General features: G+C 31.9%; 2 protein-coding genes across 10 annotated transcripts in view; one reads left to right on the forward strand and one right to left on the reverse strand.

The window, feature by feature from the left end:
• LOC139512368 (serine/threonine-protein kinase TNNI3K-like) overlaps positions 1-8,638 on the reverse strand; it is a 34,136-nt gene extending 25,498 nt beyond the window's left edge. Inside the window, exons 1-6 of one of the 3 annotated variants that reach the window (XM_071299951.1) lie at positions 8,544-8,638; positions 4,300-4,426; positions 3,722-3,830; positions 2,297-2,400; positions 1,632-1,729; positions 86-199 (exon numbers count right to left, since the gene is read on the reverse strand). In XM_071299951.1, the coding sequence (XP_071156052.1) occupies positions 86-199; positions 1,632-1,729; positions 2,297-2,400; positions 3,722-3,830; positions 4,300-4,339 (465 nt within the window). In that variant the 5' untranslated portion in view covers positions 4,340-4,426; positions 8,544-8,638. Of the gene's footprint in view, positions 1-85; positions 200-1,631; positions 1,730-2,296; positions 2,401-3,721; positions 3,831-4,299; positions 4,427-8,483; positions 8,506-8,539 lie in introns of those variants that run through there. The other 2 variants (XM_071299952.1, XM_071299953.1) reach the window with 2 other exon arrangements.
• A 135-nt stretch (positions 8,639-8,773) lies between these two features.
• Positions 8,774-14,213, forward strand: part of LOC139512370 (uncharacterized) — a 67,477-nt gene continuing 62,037 nt past the window's right edge. For 4 of the 7 annotated variants that reach the window (XM_071299955.1, XM_071299958.1, XM_071299960.1 and 1 more), the window contains exon 1: positions 8,797-9,211. In XM_071299955.1, the coding sequence (XP_071156056.1) occupies positions 9,009-9,211 (203 nt within the window). In that variant the 5' untranslated portion in view covers positions 8,797-9,008. Of the gene's footprint in view, positions 9,212-14,213 lie in introns of all 7 variants that reach the window. The other 3 variants (XM_071299954.1, XM_071299959.1, XM_071299956.1) reach the window with 2 other exon arrangements.

A 14,213-nucleotide genomic window follows, 5' to 3' on the forward strand; every position in this document is an offset into this window, starting at 1 on the left:
CTGTTTAGTATCTTTATCTCAAAATATTTTCCATCCAATTCAATAAGTTTTAAGCATACATTTCTTAATCTCTGAGTGTCCTTACCTCCGAGTGGCCACACATAGCAGCAATGTGGAGAGGAGTAATACCACTGTTTCCTGGTAGGTTAACATCAACATTGTCATGTTCTAATAAATATTGCACACATTCAATATCACCCTGTAATTAGATCAAATATATTTAATTGTAATACAATTCATTTGTCACGATAATTTTCATTGGACATTGTCAAATATTATAAAGGGTTAGAATCCACTTTCTCCTAGTTAGTAACTGAGAAAGCCACCATTTTGAATTCCGATTTTTTTTTTTGGTATGTATTTTCTCACAAAATAAATAAGAAAGTCACATTTTGAGCCTAAAAATCTTCTGAAACCATTGTGAAGCATACAAAAGGTATAAATACCTCTAATGACTATGTTTGACATTGTGAGTATACATATGAGGTCACATTGTTTAGATGTTTCAGACTATGCAACAGTTTCACTTTTTCATTTATGTCATTTTAAGCCAAAATATTTATTAAATGGGATTTATTTTAATATGCTGCATTAAAATGAAGATAATTGCATTGTATTATAAGCTTGGCATTCTTAAAACTTGATTTAACTTTCCAAAATATCTATTTACCTAGCTCTGCTTCATGTTGTTAGGTAAACACAATTTACATTATCACAACAATACAGTTTGAGGCAAAAAAAAATTATGGTCGATTTGTCATACTCATAATGCTGTTCTTCCTTCCTCTTTCAGGATTATATACAACTATTCTTGTCATTACGATAACTTTACATATTCAACTACTCAAAATTTTGATATTCCTACCTCCTATATATTGAATACAATTTACTAAAACACAAATTAAGACATGTCTCTATATCTAGAACATTTTGTTAAGTTTGGTCTAGATATTTTCCAAGATATATTAAGGTAAAGTTTGGATTGGTCCTTCAAGTTTATAATTATAGCTCAGTTTTACATTGTATCTTTAGTTTTTATTGGTAAACACACGCTACTGATTATCATGGTTATCTCTGGTTTGTTTTGAGGTCATTTTAAACAGTGTTGTAGGTCTCTAAATACGGATGATTTCAAATGTTTAATCAAATGAGTTTTGAAAAGCTGTATGTATAGTGTTAAGAGGGTGTCCATGGAAAAACCAGGCAGTGGATGGCACATGACATGTTTTGTTTTCAAAATTTTTTCATCTATTTCATATCACAAATTCATTCTTTCTCAAAGTTAGTTTTTTTATATTAACTACATCAAATAAAGAGAAAAAAAATACATAGAAAGCACTAAAAATTCATTGAAAAGGGGAGATAACTCTTCATTTTGTAAAAATTTTTGTTGCGTTGTTAGTGAACTTTAATATCATTTTCTGAGCCATCCACTGTTGATTCAAAAATATCTTTGACATATATATCCTTTGTATGATATAAACATTGCATTGGAACCAAAAAATCAGTGGGAAAAAAATTATGTTGTGTCGTCATTATCATAGGATTTGTCTGATATTTACTTGGACAGCCTCTTAATAACATAGAAGTCAGTTTTCTTTAAAATTAACAAGAAATAAAGAGTTATGTACCTTGTAAGTTGCCAAATGAATAGCTGCAAACTGATTTTTAGTTAGAGCACATGGTGGCACACCTTTCTTTATCAATAACTCTACTAATGATCTACTTGCTGAAATAAAATGAAATATAATACATGAAGCTTTTATGTGTCATTATTAAACTCAAGTGTTTTTTTTAAATGATGCAAAGTTAACGGTAAATATCAAATAAATTATACATAAATGTTACCAATGACAGTAAACCATGAGAAAAGAGGTTCAGAAAAACTTTTTAACTATATACTGAATAGACTACTCACACGCTTTCAAAGTCAATGGACCATGAATAAGGCAAGGAAAAAAACTCCAAAGAAATGGAGAATGAGATGTCTAAATGCTATTTAGCTGGATACCAAATATCACTGATTTTCAATTAGAAAGGGGGGCATCAATTAATCTTCACGGAAATCATATCAGCCAATAGTAATACAAATGCAAACCAATTTTCATTGATTTACCTTTCTGGTTCCTAATAACCAGAAATTTCTACAAAGTCAAACATACTCAACATACCCTGTCACAGCCAGAACAACTTAAACAGCATTCCTAAGTTATTCTTCTTGGAATTTGTCACAGGCCACACAAAAATTACAGTAAAAATATAACATTAGTTGAGACAACTGTCAACTAAAACTTACTTCCAGACAGACATGCTATGTGTAACAAAGTAAAGTTTCCGTCAGTATTTTCCAGGACATTTTCATCTGTTAAAATTTCTTTCACTTTACTTACATCACATTTTCTGTAAAACAAAAATGTTATATACATGTATTTAAATTAAAGTTAACTTAAAAAAGAAACAAGATTTTTTTTTTTTCTTAAACATTTCTATAGTCGCCGTCACGTAAAATTGGCACCATATTTTTGTCAAATTTTTCTTAAATATCGACTGTGTTTACTAAAGATCATGTTTTTCAATTAGCGGAATCAAATATCATTCCAAAAATCAACTACTGTCCTACCTTTTATTGTGTTTGCACTGTATAATCTGACCTTCACATAATCCAAGATTATTTTGTATGGTGGAATCCGCCATTGTTATTACCGGAAGTGTTGCCGTGGAGTTCCACTTGCTCTCCATTTTCTTGTGTCTCTCGGAGCTTTTCGTCATCTTTACGTATAAAGCGCGGGAAATTGTATCATCAATGACAATGATATTACCGGAGAGTAACGAATGTTATGGAATAAGGGACCCCCATAGAAACCAAGATGGCGGTTATACAATGTAAATAATCTTGAAAATGTGAAGGTCAGGATTATACAGTTCAAACACAATAAAAGGTAGGACAGTAGTGGATATTTGGACAGAATTTTACTTCCGCTAAATGAAAAACATCATCTCGAGTAAACGCAGCTGATATTTAATTATTTTTTGACAAAAAACATGGTGCCAATTTTATGTGACGGCGACTATATATCTTGATAACATTGATAACATTAACCTTTATGAAATAAAATAAAAAAGAATTAACCCTAAAATTGAACTGTACGGTTTTGGATATCACTCGTGTTGGTAAGAACCAAACTTATTATAAGGTTCTAATTACAAATTAATTTAAGTCAGATTCTGGTTTTCATTGACTTTTCAGACTAACAATAGAGTGAATAGACTGTTTTTGATTACCTTGAAAGGTCAAATCTTAAATTTTATTATTCAAAATGTGTTTTCCTTGAAAGTGCAGGCTGTAGTTTCAATTCTTTCTAAAAACAGGGTATTTCTGACTCTGCTGCAAACATATGTTTTTAAGGGGAAGTAACTCTAATCAATAGATTCTAACCTGCACACGTAGGTCTCTGACTGCTGTACAAAACTTTTATATCTTGACCTGGATATCTCTTGTTTTTCCCTTTTATTGTGCACGTGGTAGATGTAATATTTGGTTTTCAGCAGCATATATATATGTTGTGTTGGAATTATGACAAGATCAAACTTTTGTAGAACTTTCTGAAGTTAAATAGTTTGTTCTATACTTCTGTTCAATATGTATTTTTGTATACCTTTGTTCAACTAAATTATTGATACCAGAATAAAATGATATATATAATGAAGTAGCTTTACTTACGCACATAGTTGCTGAAGTTCTGACCAATCTGAATCTCTTGGTCGTAAATCTTCTATTACTCGAGAACGGAAAATAGAATAACTCTCACTGATTTTCTTTTTTAATTCATCTACAAAAAATAATTTGCACAACTGAAAACAGAGTTTTGATATAAATGTAGACAATACACGCTTTAGTATAAACTTCTGTTTCAGTTAAGAAGGGAAACAATATGAAGTCAAAATCTGCTTATACATGTACATGCTCATGTTTTTTTTATAATTTCCATGAGCAATATCATAAATAACTTTACAGAAGTGACTGTTTTTGATTACTATGGTACATTTGTGCTACACAATGCAAGACTTACTGGACATTGTTCAATTCAAAATAACTGGTACAATACAGATTTTATTTAAGGTCTGTTCCATCAAAACATACATGGTACCCAGGGAAGGCACTTTAAAAATATATAGATGAAACCCACCCATAGTTATGATAGTGGAGTTTTGGAAGTGTCTTCCCTGTGTCCCATGTATGTTTTTATGGAATAGCCCTAAGCCTTAAAGCTCAAATTCAGTTTTAAAATAAAAAATTACCAGCACATGACACTGTTGGTCTTGATTTATAATTTCCCATTCCAGAACATTTTCGTTACAATCAGAACACATCAGCATAATCTTCTTCATGTGTATTTGAACATTGGATCAGCTTTTGTGAAGTTTTCTGTAAAAATAAAGTGGAGTAATTAACTTTAATCAAATTAAATCAGGACTGGGTTGCACAAACGTCTATTAAAGTTAATAGTCTATTAAAAGTACACTTAAATTTAATAGTCTATTACTTGCGTTGCACAAAATTTAATTAACGTTAATAGTCTATTAACTCACTATCAAATTTAATTGAACGAAGGAGCGCTATTAAGTCCTTAATTGTACATTTAAAATGGATGCCATGCAAGTGCTTGGATTACTTGTACCTCAAAATCAGCCGAAGAATACCGTGACAGGCTTCTCAACTCGATGATTTGACGTGATATCCCACATTGTATGATTTCGTCACAAAAAGAATTGTTTTTGTTATTATTTAGATAATAATAGAAAGAAAAGATAAAAAATTTTTGAAGCATAGATGAAGATATAATTGTAATTCTATGATTAACCATTTTTATTATGAATCTATTTAAGGGAAACAATGGTTTTATTTTCAATACGGCCAAGTGTCATTAAACTGAAGAAAAAAACTTTTGCCCTCATCCTTGGAAGTATGCTTTGTTCAAACTGAAATATATTTCTTAGTATAAAATCCATTCTCCAAAATTAACAATTTTTAGAAGGCATGCATGGACGAGGGCATTGGACATTTGAAAACCTTTTAGAACAGGGGTGAAGAATGTGCAATCTCCGTTGACGCTTTGATAAAGAGTGCTTTCTTTCACGTCCGCATTTCTGTTAAGTATGGCATGCCGAGTTAACATTTTAATGATTACTACAGATTGGAAAAATGAATAACAGAACAGTGCACAATAACGTACAATAACATACATTGTTATTCGAAGAAGATAAGAGAAACTACGTGATAGTTTTGATCTTCTTTTTTTTTTATTTAAGATGGCATGGTGTATATTGTCCATAATATTTATATCCAATACATATTTAACAATTTTTTTTTGCAACTGAAAACTGTAATGAAGATGAAACAAAACTATCCGACACTTTGGTATCTTGGATATAAACTTAAAATAAATATCTGATATTCACATGGGATAGGGTTCATAATAACAGAAATTATTGGACTTATTTGGGGTTGCCCAGATATTCCGAAACATCATTATGCCGACACCCCACTGTTCCGACACCCCATATAGGCCGACAAACTTTTTTAAGGTTAATAACTGCAGTTATAGAAAATATACTTCATGAGTAGAGCTTCACGAGGGTGTGGATGTGGGTTTACAGAATAGAGAATAATGGGGGGAAATTTAAAGAATACAGAAAAATAGACCAATAACAAAGAATAGAGAAAAATGAGGTGTTTAAATATAAAGATTAGAGAATAATTGGCAAAAAGTATAAAGAATACAGATAGGAATTAACGACCACCTCCTCCGCAATCCAGACACCCCTTCATAAAATAGTTGGCACTGCCACAGGAAGGTTCCAGTTTTTATTATTTCGATTTACCAGCATTTTTTGCTGTTGTAAAAAGTAAAATCACAAAAATACTGAACTTAGAGGAAGATCAATTGGGAAAGTCCATAATCACATGGCAAAATCAAATAACAAAACGCATCAAAAACGAATGGACAAAAACTGTCATATTCCTGACTTGGTACAGGCATTTTCAAACTTGTTCTTACAGATTCCTCATATGCATAGACCGCAGTAAATTTTACAAAGTTCTATTTGGTTTAACACTGTCTTTAGAGTTCAATGTATTAACTTTGAATAATTCACTCTTGAATTAAGTAGTGTATAAACATTGTTGTATATAAACAAACTAAACTAATGTTCACCGGACTGAATCGTACGATAACAATATTCATTGATTGGGTCAATGGAAGGCGTCCCAGAAAAAAAATAAGATAGCCTTGCCAGACGTCAAAATTATTTGGACTAGGTCAATATTATAATATTGTCAATGATTTTACTAGTCTTTGCTATGCAATAACAAATATGGCAGTTTTAAATTACAGCCGTAGTTTTTCGTCGTAAAATTCTACATCCAGCAGATCGATATTGGTGTCAACATTGAAAATTAATACACATTTTCCCTGAAATACGATGTATAAACGAATAATGTGTAAATGTAATCTCCCTTGACGTTTTGATAAAGAGTGCTTTCTTTCACGTCCGCATTTCTATTAAGTACGGCATGCCAAGAAAACATTTTTTAAATGATTACTACAGATAAGATTTTTGAAACACAAATATTAGTAACATAATGGAATTTAAGACTAATGCTTTTTTATTCCCCTATTCCCCTCGTTTTTCTAGATTTTTCTATCTTTTTCAATACAACATATGCAATTTCTTGTATTTTGGAATTGGACATGTTTTGGTGTCAATTGAAAGTAGACCCAGGGTTGCGTTCAATATATTAGCGACTACGTAGATGTATGACTATTGAACGTGTCGCTAGCCTAGCACCTACGTAGATATTGATAGCAGCTAGGCAAGCTACACGTTCAGTAGTCATAAATCTACGTAGCACTACGTAGCATTATTTAGCTACTTCGATGTTGAACACAACCCAGTTGAAAAATGATGAAATCGCTGAAATCGTGTTGACGTCATGACAAATTGATGAAAATCGCTGAAATCGTGTTGACGTCATGAAAAATTGATGAAAATCATGAAAATCATGATGACGTCGTGAAAATGATGAAAATCGAGAAAATCGTGAAGACGTCGTGAAAAAATGATGAAACTCACAGAATTAAATGGAACTTAATTGACTATTAAAATGTTAATAGTCACTTAATTGTCTATTAGTTAATAGTATCCTTAAAAGTGATTCGTGCAACGCTATTAAATCACTCTATTAACTAATTGTCAATTAGATATATTTAATAGTCTATTAGAAGTTAATAGTCTATTAACTTAATAGACGTTTGTGCAACCCAGTCCAGTCTTCTAGATTACCAAACCAAAAAAGTGAAAAAGTATCTTTTAACAAAACGTATAAGACTATAAGTTCAAACAACTGACATGACTGATGTTGTTAAACCCTGCTGACCTTGTTGGTTATGTAAATTTTACCAATCATGATTTTGATTGAATTAAATGATTACAACTGGCGTTACTTTAGTTGACAATCAACAGACAATTGTTGAATAAACATACCAGGGGGTGAGGAGGGGGGGCATGGCCTTTTTCAGGACGTCAGGATCTGGTGTTTTTAAGCTCATGATTTCGGGATTGATCCTTTTGGGATCCTGGAATTCTTTTTTCAAATTTTGGGATGTAAGGATTTAATTTTTTGTAATTCAGGACCTCAGGATTTCATGTTTTTAAGACAGGGATTGTGGGATCAGGACCCCTCTGACACTCCACCCCCACCTCAATATTAGGTCTGAGACTATTATAACACATATATTACAGTAGTCTCAGATGAGGCATACCTCACTGTTCATCAAGCATCAATATTTTTTACAAATTCGCTTAATCCATATTGAAATGTGTCACCACAGGGGCGCGTATAATAGATATTTTTTTGGCAGAAATAATTTATTATCCCAGTCGACTTGATTGCGTGATAAGTCCACTATTAACATTGATTTATAACACCTACCAGTCGACTGGCATATATTTCAGCCCAGAAACATCTATGATACACGCCCCTGTCAGGAGCGGATCCAGCCATTTTAAAAAAGGGGGTGTTCCCAACCCAGAATAAAGGGGGGGTTCCAACTATATGCTCCCATTCAAATGCATTGATCGTCAAAAAAAAAAGGGGTGGTTCCAACCCCAGGAACCTGGATCCACCACTGCCTGTGTTGTCAGCAACACTCCAAAGTTAATGTACATGTAGAAATACTAGAATCATAAGATTTTTAGGGATGGATCAACTTAGGGCCGGATCGACCTTGGAGGGATCGACTGGGGATGGAGTGTCTTTGGGAGGATTGCATCGGTTTTGGGTCAGATAGACATGATATCTTTTCAAACTAGGAACAATTTATCTTTTAAAAAGAAGCTCTAAACAAAAAAGTGCAAAATGTAGCAAATAGATGGCTGTATCTTTATCAAAACTTGACAGTAACAAATCCAGTTAACCTTACAGATACATCATCACAATTCATTAATGTTAACAGGTCAAGTAGTATGATACAAACACTTACATGTACTTAGTACCACTATCAAATTAGTAAAAAAGTAAAAAAGTGAGAAAGTTAAAAAAATAACAACAGCTTATATCATTGACCAAAAATAATTGGATAATATGAGTCATGAATTTGTCATTCCAGTAAATCTCACAAATATATATATGAAGTATTCTGAATAAATTCGATTAATTTCTAAAAGTAAGGTAATAAAGGCCTTTAAAGTAGTGATTTTTTTCAACAAAAATATGATATAAGCGACTTTAACAATCTCGTAGTTCCCCGCGAGAGGCATTCGGTAGTTACCCGTAAACAACATGGAGGGGAGTAAGTCATGTGGAAACTTTTATTGCCCTTTATTAGTGATGTTACCAAACTTAAAGAATAAGTCATAACGTACTCTGAAATGAAACATTTAAAATGTAAATATAGTATCAAAGGTCACTGATAAAATTGACCTGTCGAGGAGTAAATATTTGTAAAATGAAGAATTCTTGCAACTGGTCAAAAGAGGATTATTTCCCAGCATTAATACATGCAGATAAAAGATCTCATCAAGCTTTGGAATTTTTTGTTGATGATCTCCATGCAGAAAAAGAGGCTACGATAACAACATTTCTAAGCCATTCTGGTGCAGAGGATTTTTTGTGGGGTCTTGCAAAACTACTTGGCAGTGAGAGTCCAAGGTAAATATGTTGATATTTTTTTTATTTTCATACTTTCCTGTTTCCGAAAGAAAGCTAATATAAAATGTATTTTTTATGATTTGCTAACTGATATAAACATGATAAAGTTAGTCCCCATATCATTTTGCTCAAGTTCCGTGCCAAAACAATACAGATTAAGATTTCTGCACAGATGCACTGCATGAGGAATTTAAGGTAAAAATGTTCGAACAATTTTGAGTGCATTAGAACATGTAGATTAAATTTATATTTATTAAAAAAAATTAGTGACTTTACTGCCATAATTGGGGACTTAATTCACATCGTGCCAAAAATGTGTGTTAGAATATGTCTGAAAACATTTGCACGTCTATTATAAACAAAGTGTTTAGTTTACTTTCAGTCCAGAATAAATAGTATACTAGCTACATTGTAGCCACAAACAAACAAAAACCATACCAAGATTTTATCCTAAATATTTATTTTATTTTTGATATTGCTATTTTAGTTTAGTATTTTAAAAAACATAATAACATATCAGTGGTCTCGCTAGCCCAAAATAGAAGGGCGCCGCGCCCTGGGTGCCCTCAGTCGCGCCCTGGGTGCCTTCATCCGCGCCCTTCTGCCCTGACGTCTTTTTCCAAAATTATCTTGTGCCGTTTTGGTAAAATTTTGTTTCATCGATTTCTGATCTCCAAGTTAATTACATATATGACACCTGTGTGATTGCCCCCAGGTTAATCATGTCATTACAATCAATTACAATGATAAAGACTTCAAAGGTGTTAATAACTAGGTTATTTAATTAGGACAATTTATCTTTTTGTCATACTTTTGATGAATGTGTCAACGAGTGTGTTTAGCTTGGGTCGGCATTTTGATCTCCAAGTCACAATGGAAGAGCGTATATAAATGAAGACTTTCATGACTTCAAAATTGAATTTAAGTCATCCAAATAAAACTATGCCTTTAAAGAAATGCCTTCCTTCTCAACTTGTTAGCGACAAGCACAGTTTTTAATTAACTCAAACGTGGAGGAAATTGATTTTGGAGTTACTTCCCCTGTTTTAGCTTATTACAAATTTGTGCTCTAAAAATATTATCTAGTATCAAAAAAAGGAATAAATTACCAATTGAATATATAATAACATAATAATGTTACCTTAAAGATATTAACTGTCTTTGAACATATTAAAAAATATATATTGCAATTTCTACTTGATAATTATACTTTTAGCAATCCATGTTCTAAACATTGTTAAATTAGTAATGCTCTCAGTTTCAGTTCATATGATGTATTAAAAGCTGTAATTCATATATAGATAAAAAAAAAACAAAAAAAAACCACATATTCTTTGATAATGGGTAGAGTGAAGTTAAACTGTAAAAACATAATATGTTGATGAAGATGTACTATATATCATTCATAACTACACAAACAATGAAATAAAGACTATAGTTGAAAAGCATCTTTATTTAAAAAAAAAAAACATATACAGTAAAAAAAAAAGGTGATTCGTTAACTCGTGATACACACAGAAACGTAGACAAAAAAATGAGCAGTGCCTTTTCTTATCAGAAAAAGTGCCCTGCCCTCCACTGGCACCCTGCCCCTTTTGATTTCTAGCTAGAGCACTGCATATATATACATAAGTATATAAAAACATAAAAACTTAACAAACAAAGCAGATAACAATTAATTTTCCTAATTGCACAAACTGTTTGAAGATGTTATAATTTGTTGTGGAAACAAACATTTGAAGGGTTAATAATGCATATGACCACCTCTTACATTGATAACTGCATGCAATCTATAATACATTGATCCAAATAAACATGGAATAAATGCATGTGAATTGGCATTCCGCTCTTCCAGAAATGCGGCTTGTAGCTAGTTTATTGACTCTGGTGGCTGATGATATCTGGGAATATGTTTGTCAAGTTCATTTGACAAATGTGCAATGGGTGGTACATGGAGATCTGGTGATAAACATGATAAAGCTCAGTGTCAGTAGGAATGGATGAATGTCAATGTTATTTTTCCCAAAATATTGTGTACATACACCTACCACTTCATGGCACCTAGCATTTTTCTGTTCAGATGTCCATGTATGCCGATTTCCATGCCTTGCAATAAATGGTTGCGCAATTAGCTATTTGCCAATTCCCGTAATTGACCCTGTAATTAGAGATCCCTCTTTCAGTTGTCTCCCCTATGAGGGACATTAATTTTCATTTATAATGGAGAGCTAGCAGAACGAGCAAATTTACCTGTGTGTAAAGTGAGTTATCTTTAAGGTTTTCAAATCTTTTAATTACATTAATTTGTTGTTAATCTAAATTATACTTTTAACATCAGAAATTATTTTTTATGAAAAATTAATTAAACCGCCGATACTTTCAATTCATCATACTTTGCATTGGCAAAAGCCAATTATGTCCGGTATGGAACCAGTCTACGATTGACAAAAGTGTGAAATAACAGAATCAAATCGGTAATTGGCAAATGGACTATTGGAGTGAGAATTTTGTAATAATAATGAACTCCAGTTTAGATTTCAGTTAATAAACTCAAGTCAGTGCACCTAGTGATTCAAATTTTTGCCCAAACCATCCCACCAACACCACATGACCAAAGCGATCACATTGATGCACACATGCATCTGCATAACATTCTTTTTGGTGTCTGTTAATTCTCATTCATCTCTTTTATGTAATGGATTTCTTTACTCATCACTTAGATGATGTATTTCCACCTAAATGACCTAACACAATTCAAATACAAACATGCATTTGCCAAATGTAGGTGTACAGTCTGATGGCGTTGTTTTAGAAAGGATTCTACTGCTGGAGGTCGTGTAATTCAAAGTTAACAATTAAGCCTCTCCTAATTAGCCTATTATAAACAGTTTGAGCAGATGAGGGTATATCATTTGAATAGAAGTAAAATACATTTTTCAAATTTTGATTTTTATGGGGGGGGCTAGGATGAAAAATTTTGTCCAGCATTTTTTTTTAGTTGTAATCTCTGTCCTGCCTTTTTATTTTTCACTCTATTCGGTCCTGCTTTTTTTTTATTAGTTTGTCCTGACTTTTTTTCATAAATTGTCATCCTGCCTTTATTTTTTGCAAAGTGTCTCATCCTGCCTTTTTTTTTTACTCAGAACTCCTGTCCTGCTTATTTTTTTCAAATTTCATCCTAGCCCCCCATAAAAATCAAATGGTAGCTCCCTTATTGTTTGCTCTTCTTTCATCAGTACAAAAAATGTATTTGTGACATAAATGTATGTTGTATGTCAAAATTGATTTTTGTTTTAATAGAGATTCAATATTTATTAGATACATGTAGATACATTGTATATTTGTTTGCACTGATGTCATATTTGTATTGTGACTTGACTCACTTTGCTTTTAACTAAAAGGTTTGTTTAGTTTTAGTTTGGAATAGTATGTTTAACATGAATTTTATCATTTGTAATGTAACGTTTGATAATAAAAACTTATCATAATTAAATATCGATGGGTATAAATGAGATAATTGTATTTGTTGAAATGTTATTGAATATTGACATTAATATTGTTATGGCACATAATAATGGCATTTGCATTTGCCAACTACATCAATTTGAACTGGGTGACGGACACCTGAAGTTTTTATACTGGTTCTCATTTCTTAAGGCAGTCTGATTACAAATCTTCTAAGCAGGAAAGTTTCTGTGAAGGGTGAAACTATTTGTTTAGTCTCAAACTTTAAAATAAGATTGAAAACGTTTTTATGTTAGAAACATTATTAATATATTTTATATAGAGGTATGAGTGCCAATGAAACAACTCTCCATCCAAGTCATAATTTGTTAAAGTAAACCATTATAGGTCAGGGTATGGTCTTCAACTTAGAGTCTTAGCTCACACCAAACAGCAAGCTATTAAGGGCCCCAAAAATGACTTGTATTATACCATTCAAATGGGAAAACTGATGGTCTAATTTATATAAAAAAACGAGAAGCAAGAAACATTTTAATATGATCATACATGTTAGTAGACAGACACATCCATGACATCAACAAACGACAACCACTGAACATCAGGATCCTTTCTTAGAATAGGTGCAAACAAATGCAGCAGGTTTAAATGTTTTAAAAAGTACCAACCTTTTACCGTTAACTGGAACAATAGTGTTCATTGTAACATCACAACATAGAAAGACATATTAAAAAATACCAATTGAAATGGCTTATTACTCAATCAAAAGAAATTTAAAAACAAACAAGTGAATATATACACTGAACAAATAAATTTGATCTATGACACATTTTGTACATACAAAATCAATAATATAAGGGGTGAGATACATGTAATAAACAATATCAGAAACTGAGAAAGTCAACCATATCCTTGTAATGCCACCATGTACTCATTTCACTAATTTCATTTCAAAAACTGCCAACAACTATTTCATTTTATTTTGATGAACATGAACACATGTTACCCTGTTTTTTCTACAAGGGGTATATATATATATATACATGCAGAAGTGTCAGTGACTTACTGAGGGATTTTGTTGGTTCACGTTCAGGTTTCATTGTCATTAGTTGCAAAGTATCATACACATATTTCATTCTATTGTATTTATTTGATTTATAGATATGTTCATATATAATATTATCATATATAGACAGTCCCAGATACTACCCAATATATTTTCCTATGTATTTTTGTCCTTTACATGAGTGCGGTTCATGAATTTGTGACTTTTTGACTATAGCTTCTATTACATGTTTTATGATTTATAATCTGGAATTGATTGTCATGACAATGCAGGAGTTGAGGAATATGAAAAAAACAGTTTTTTTTTATCTTATATAATAAATTTGTATTTTGTTTGTCAAAAAGTCAGAAACAAAATCATTTTATACCTCTTACAATTTTAAAAATATGCTTAGTCATAGAAGTACGAGGAAAGTGCATTTTTACTGTCATTTAAGATATCAGAATATTTCAATGTAACCGTATACATGTTATA

Source organism: Mytilus edulis, chromosome 2 (genome assembly GCF_963676685.1).
Source record: "Mytilus edulis chromosome 2, xbMytEdul2.2, whole genome shotgun sequence".
Lineage (NCBI taxonomy): Eukaryota > Metazoa > Mollusca > Bivalvia > Mytilida > Mytilidae > Mytilus > Mytilus edulis.